The sequence below is a fragment of the Trichechus manatus genome, unplaced genomic scaffold (genome assembly GCF_000243295.1).
Source record: "Trichechus manatus latirostris isolate Lorelei unplaced genomic scaffold, TriManLat1.0 scaffold00071, whole genome shotgun sequence".
NCBI classification, from domain to species: domain Eukaryota; kingdom Metazoa; phylum Chordata; class Mammalia; order Sirenia; family Trichechidae; genus Trichechus; species Trichechus manatus.
Genome location: NW_004444007.1, coordinates 12418610 through 12425699, shown reverse-complemented (window position 1 = coordinate 12425699; position 7090 = coordinate 12418610). Strand labels below are relative to the sequence as shown.

At 37.2% G+C, this 7090-nt stretch overlaps 1 protein-coding gene across 1 annotated transcript in view; it reads right to left on the bottom strand.

Moving 5' to 3' along the window:
• Positions 1–4483: 4483 nt before the first annotated feature.
• EGF (epidermal growth factor) overlaps positions 4484–7090 on the bottom strand; it is a 127019-nt gene continuing 124412 nt past the window's right edge. The window contains exon 22 of the mRNA XM_023734804.1: positions 4484–5569. Within this exon, the coding sequence (XP_023590572.1) occupies positions 5373–5569 (197 nt within the window). The 3' untranslated portion in view covers positions 4484–5372. The remainder of the gene's footprint in view (positions 5570–7090) is intronic.

Below are 7090 nucleotides of genomic sequence, written 5' to 3'. Positions count from 1 at the left end.
AAGAGCGTAGTCAATGTCACTGAACTGTGTATGTAGAAATTTTTGAAACGGTGTATCTTTGGCTGTGTGTATTTTCACCAAAAAAAACGTTGAGAAGTTAGAGGGTTAATATGCTGTGGGGTTGTTAACCAATGTCGTAAAACAACGTGTACTTCTGTTTCTTGAGAAACTATTTGTTCTGTAAGCCTTCACCTGAAGTACAATTAAAAAAAAAAAAAAGAAACTAACATCCACATCCCACAGGGCATTTCTATTGACTTCGCAGCAACTAACAAATATTAAAGAAATGTCTCACTATAATATGTATACACAAGGGTTATGGGGTATTTCCCTTGAATTTGAACTTAATTTATCTGAATTATGAAGGTGAACTGAGGTTTTCACTAGAAGCCTTATGATGATTTCCCAAGAACCGCTTCTGATTACAAGCATCCTGCCTTAAAAAAAAAAAAAAGAAGACAAAAACAAAACAGCTTCATCTAGACAAAGGTAAACTGGACAGAGTCACCTCATACTTCTGCAGGTAGTCATTAATTAATTAATGTTTTCATTAACTCTATTTCCAGTGCATACAAATCATGAATAAATGCCCAGCGTGTCCCAAACACACGTCTAAGGTAGTCATTTTAATACAAAAATGAAGTTGAGTATTTGATCTGTCTCAATATTTGTGTTTAATGTCTCCTGGAATTCTCACCAGAGGTTTAGGGCTTTGCACTTTGCCCTGTCTTCATCTGCCATTGGCCTGGATTAGAAGCAGTACCAACAACCTCACCATAGTGTGCGTTTCAACACTATTAAAACAGTGGTCTCAAGACCTGGCAAAAATAACAATAGCTACTATTTGGTTTTGTGCTAAGCATTTGATTTTATGCCAGGCACTTTGCATGTATGATTTCATTCAAAATTTACACCAATCCTATGACAAAAGTAGTGTTATCCTCCTCACTTTACAGATGGGGATATTGACGCTTAGAGAGGTTATGTAGCTTGGCCTAGGTAACAGAGCTAGTCAGCGACACACTGGGATTCAGATCCAGTTCTGTTGACCTCAGAGACCGTCCTCTTAACCACTGCATGATTTATTGTCAATAAATACACCAGTGACACTACGTCGCCTATCTGAAATCAGTCTACCTGTGTTCTGAAATCTCCAGAAAGCAGCTGAGAACCAGGTGGTAAGAAAAAACCAAATGGATGCAACATGCCAAGAGTCCAAGCACTAAAACTTAGAGGCTCTACTCGGGAAATGTTCTTAAGCTCTCCTCCAATATACACTTATTCTTTCTTTACTTACGTTAGTAACTTGTTTGGTTGTCTGAACATCAACCTCACAAAACAGAAGCAAGAAAGAAGGTGATGACTAGCTTTAATGGAAGGTAACTGACAGAAGCCTGAGAACTGGCAGCTCTTGAAATTCTACAAGAAAATTAATAAAAATAATAAGTTAAATCATTTGGTCTCGAGTACAATAGTCTAAGGCCCTTTAATATGCAGTAAAGAAGCCCTGCTCATCAGAAAAATGTAGTATGTGCTTATGGTTGATACGCAATGAAGCTCTTATACCATTAAAAACCGTACAATTCTGCTCAATATGTCTTATACAATGGTAGAGAAAGATTGCTATCCTAAATAGTTAAAATAAAATAACATTTGGTGTGATAAAGTGGTAAGGCCTTGAGTTGTAGCAATAATACCTTATGTTGGTATTGGTGCTTTCTGTTACTTTACACAAATCATGCTTATTTTAAAGTCAAAGAAACAGGCGCAAGCTCTTGAATCATTGTCCAAAACGAGTCCATAAAGATTCTGAATAACAACCACTTTGCTATTTTTCATTATTTTTCTAGATGAAAAGGATAAATGAAAAATAAGAACCCAAATAATTCAGGCATTAATCTGAGATTTGCAGCTCACAGTTTAAAACACATCCTGAAGATTTAATTGTTTAGTACAGCACATCTTCATTTCTTTTCTGGCCCACAAGAAGTGAAAATTGAACCATGTCAGAAAAACCAACTATTTATTGGTTTCTTTTCAAATTTTAAAACTTCCTGTCGAGTTGACAGGACTCCTCACTAAGGATCTTGTAGAGGAGAAGAACAGGAAATGACCATCAGCTAGAGAACTTCCTTGTTTAGTCATTTGTACGCTTTCTAAAGTCTGTTTCAAATCCAGGTAGTCCCCAACTTACGACGTATGCACGTTGGGATGAACCGCACTTACTACCATCTCTTTTTTGGATTTTTTTGTATATCTTGTCATTAGTAATATGTACTACATACAATGTGGCAGTGCATAATTGGCGGATGTCATCATATCTGTCAATTTATATGCAATGTTTCCAACCCTCAAAGACAAATAAAGATCAGATTTATAAAGATACTGATAATAAAAGGCAATAATAATGAATAAGAATAATAAAGTATTCAATTTACATCGAAACCAACTCAGGACGGAGTCATTGGAATGGAACCCTGTCGTAAGTCAGGGACTACTTGTATGTGAATGATTAACATAAAATTAAATGTCCGTCACATACTTTGCTATTAAGCATCTTGTTTCTAGCATATGACTACTAGCTACAGAAACCCTGTCAAGTTCCAAACAGGAAAGTACTCTGCTTCAGGCCTGCCTGGAGCCAAAGAGCTCAGAATGAAACAATGTTGAGAAAGGTTTGTCATTTAAGGACTTAAGAAAGGAAAAAAGAAAAAGTAAAACAAAATAAATTCTGGCTTGTCACAGTCAATTACCTCAACTGGATGTTTGCCCTCTCTCTTAGCATTTTTGTTTGTTTGGGCGTAGGCTTTTTTGGGAAGAGGGGGATTTTGTCACGTTTTCAGTTATTACACAATAAGGATTAATTTATACAGAAAGGACACAAGTTGGAAATCAGAACTAAAAGGTGGAATTAGAATCATATGGTCTCAGGAGAATACAGTGTATTCAGCCGTCATTAGATGCCTGGAGGAGTCCCTGGGTGGTGCAAACAGTCAATGTGCTCAGCTGCTAACTGCAAGATTGGAGGTTTGAGTCCACCCAGAGGTGCCTCAGAAGAAAGGCCTGGCAATCTACTTCCAAAAAATCAGCCTTTGAAAATCCTATGGAGCACAGTTCTACTCTGACAGACATGGGGGCGCCATGAGTCACAATGGACTTGATGGAACTGATTTTAGGTGTCTAGAAAAGAGTACAGAACTCTCCTTTTATATGTATTCGGTGACATTTAGTCAAATAAAATCACAATCAGGCATGATATGTACAATGAGACCTTGAGATTTAGGAAATAAATGTATTCAACCTGGAAAAAATGCAAATCAAATACCTTAGATGAAAAATGTTCTTTTTTTAAACCTAGATTTTTAAAGAAGGGAGAACATTTCTGGTAGAGACGTAGAGCTGGAAGGAAGGAAGATATTTCTTCAGGGTGACTTGTTGGCTGAACAACACAAAGCATGGTTTTTTTTTCTTTAATCTGACAGAGATCTGGCAAGACCTACCTGGTTAAGGACCTAACATGGTCCCAGTTTCTGAGGTGTCAGGTTCATGGAAAACCTCAGAGGAAACACGAATTTTCTCATTCAGGGATAATGGTGTGATATGGGCTATTGTGGTCTCGGGCCATTTCTTTGTTTATTGTTGAAATCTTGAAAGAAGGGCTAAAATACAGAAATATAAACCAAACCCTTAAAATTTCAAAAATGCTAACTTTTGAAAAAAGAGAGAGAAATCACATTTAAAAATAGAAAAACTGTTTTTCTGAGGTCAGTTCACTCATCAAAAATAAAAGATGAGTCTTCCACTCATCCTGGCTGTCAACTGTCAGTTAAAGCAAAACTGAATGCAGAAAAATCTAAATTAACTGAGGAAGGGGGTCATGCTGAATCAATTAGTCAATATCCACAAACCTCAGATTATCCTCCCCATCACTAAACCGTGACCAAGATTTCTAAGAAGTATCCACTTGAAGAAGGAGCCTGGTGGCACAGTGGTTTAGCCCTCGGCTGCTAACTGAAAGTTTGGTAGTTCAAACCCAAGAGAAAGAGGTGGCAGTCTGCTTCTGTAAAGATTACAGCCTTGAAAACCCTATGGGGCAGTTCTACTCTGTCCTATAGAGTTGCTATGAGTCATCGACTTGATGGCAACAGGTTTGGTTTGGTTTTATCCACTTGAAGACGTATGTTTCCATTCTTTTTTATCCTGACTTCTGGTATAATGAAAGTCCAAGGAATGGAAGAGAAAAGAAAGAGAAAGATAAGAAAAGGGACTAGTTATTGCATAAATTGAAAGTCCCCCCAAATTCAAAGTTATTGTATCAGGTGGGGTTATCTGTAGTATTAATTCCTTGATTGCAAGATAAATGTTTACTTAGAATTTTTACCTTATAAAGTTAGAGATAAATGTCAAACAATAGCAAGCTTGACAATTCATTTTGATTCAACTCTAATGCCCCCTTAGATTATAATTAACTACTTCACCAAATGGACAATAAAATGTTTGTTTCATGGTGATTTTATTTAAATAATTAGAAGAAATTGATTGCTGTCCATAATGAAAATGAAACAATCTCACATTTAAAAATAAGTAAAAGGTTCTGTGCAAACACACAAAGGGAGAAGTTACCATTTTCACTGAAAAAAAAAATTCTGTAGGGGAAAGAAGAGTAATCACTGAAAAACATTGCAGTCTCTTGCATAATATATTAAAAATTAAATGTTTTCATTCACAGATTTTAAAGTAGAAAAAATAGACCATCTAATTCTCAAGAAATAAAGTTCTAAGTTATGACATTTTTCATTAATTTATTACAATTCATTCTGCAAAATTACTGGCATGGAAAATACCAATGATAAGCAAAATGCCTGCAATACATCTTAACAGTAATTTTAATATTCTAACCGTTTCATAAGATTGAGCTAAATGCTCTGTCCAGATAAAAGAAATTACTGTATTTATAACTGACCAAACCTGTGTGATTGCCTGCTTTAACCACAGATTTCTTCTAGGGCTGCAGGAGGTGGAAATCTGTTTGTAGATTTGATGACTGGAGACAACACCGTTTATAAATCACTACGGTCTCAATTTTGGTTTCTAATGAGTTACCTAGTGATTCTCCCGGTTATTCTCACTTGAAAATTTGCAGTGGGATTTCTTGAAGGAAGAAACAAAAGCACAGCTACATATTTATCTCCAGGGTTAGTTGTAGAGATAGCTCTAGAGCCAGAATCTGTATTTTTCCTCTACTTTTGGAAAGGAAATATACTGTCCATTGACACGGTTTGTTCTTCTTGACCTTCCTTTTAGTTCTGGTTTTCCACTGAGTCGGCTGCCTTTATCATGGTGGATCAGGAGCCCTTTGTTGCCATAACGTCTTAGCTGACTGGAGAAGAGTGGGGCTGCTCAACCCCCACAGCAATGGGTCGAGCCACATAGAAGGGTAGATGAAGGTTCTTCTCTATTCCCTGGGAACCAGAGGTTTTATTACTCGATGATGGAATCCAGCAGCTTTGCTCTGCATCCATTCCATGAACCTGGGGCTCCTTCCTGTATGAAGTTGTTTGTATTGACCCTGTACAAAAGAAAAAAGAAATCTCAGTATTCACATGATTCACAATGCCCCAGCAAGAGAAAAGAGAGAACCTAATAGTGATGGTTAGAGAATACGCCTGAAACACGAGACACAAAATGAACCCATTCTCAAACTATTCTGGACCCAATTGTTAAAAATTAGAAAGTCTTGGTAGATTGAGATGATTCAGAGAAATCTGCTTCCTAATATCGTTCTTTAGCTTTCTCTGTGTGTGGTCTATCTCTCCATCTGGACCATAAATGAGTTGAGGATTGACCTCACAATGTAAGCACACTTGTATTAGCATGGAAGTCTGGACCTAACCTGCATCATTCAATGCTTACTGAGGTCAGTGAAGATGATTCTACATATCTACTACTACTACAGCCTGTATTTTAGATGATTTTTCAGGAAAAGAGAAGAAATTGGCTTGAAGACAAACAATCTTTTATCTCATGTCTCTTTAACACGATCTTTTATCTCATCATTTATCTCATTCTAATATCTCATTCAAATCTCATTCCAACCCCCCATCCCTATCTCCATCTCCAGTTTCACTGAAGGCATTTATGAGACAGCCGGACATGATTGGCGATGTGGTCACTCATATTAACCCAACCAAACCAAACCCCTTGCCATCGAGTCAATTCTGACTCATAGCAACTCTATAGGACAGAGTAGAACTGCCCCATAGGGTTTCCAAAGAGTGGCTGGTGGATTCGAACTGCCAACCTTCTGGTTAGCAGCTATGCTCTTAACCATTGTGCCGCCAGGGCTCCTCATTCATTTTGGAAGACAGTATATGAGTGGCCCCTGGAGAATGGGTCAAACTGTTTGCAATAGAAAGCAAAAAACAAAAAACAAAAAGAGAGAGACATTCTAACCTATTCCTGAGTATTCAACTAACTATAACGAGTCCTTAGTTCTTTTCTGAGTTTAACCACACCCTTGTCAAATCATTGTGCTATTGACTAACTTTCAACATTTTATAGATATATATGTATGTATGTATGTATTAAAAAAAAAAAAATTTCTGTCGAGTTGATTCCAACTCACAGCGACCCTATAGGACACAGTAGAACTGCCCCATAGGGTTTCCAAAGAGCAGCTGGTGGATTCGAACTGCTGACATTTTGGTTAGCAGCCGAGCTCTTAACCACTGCACCACTAGGGCTCCATATGTACGTGTATATATATAAAGTGGATTACCTTTATAAAAAATAATTATGTGTTTTTAGTTCCTCAAGAAAAAGTAGTATATACACAAGCACCAGAAGAGAGACTAAATAACTGGGAGCTCCTAAAAATCAAACACTTATGCTCATCAAAAGACTTCACCAAAGGAGTCAAAAGACAACCTACAGACCGGGAAAAAATTTTTGGCTACGACAAATCTGATCAGTGTCTAATTTCTAAAATCTGCAAGATACTGCAAAACCTCAACAACAAAAAGACAAATAACCCAATTAAAAAATGGGCAAAGGATATGAACAGGCACTTCGCCAAAGAAGATATTCAGGC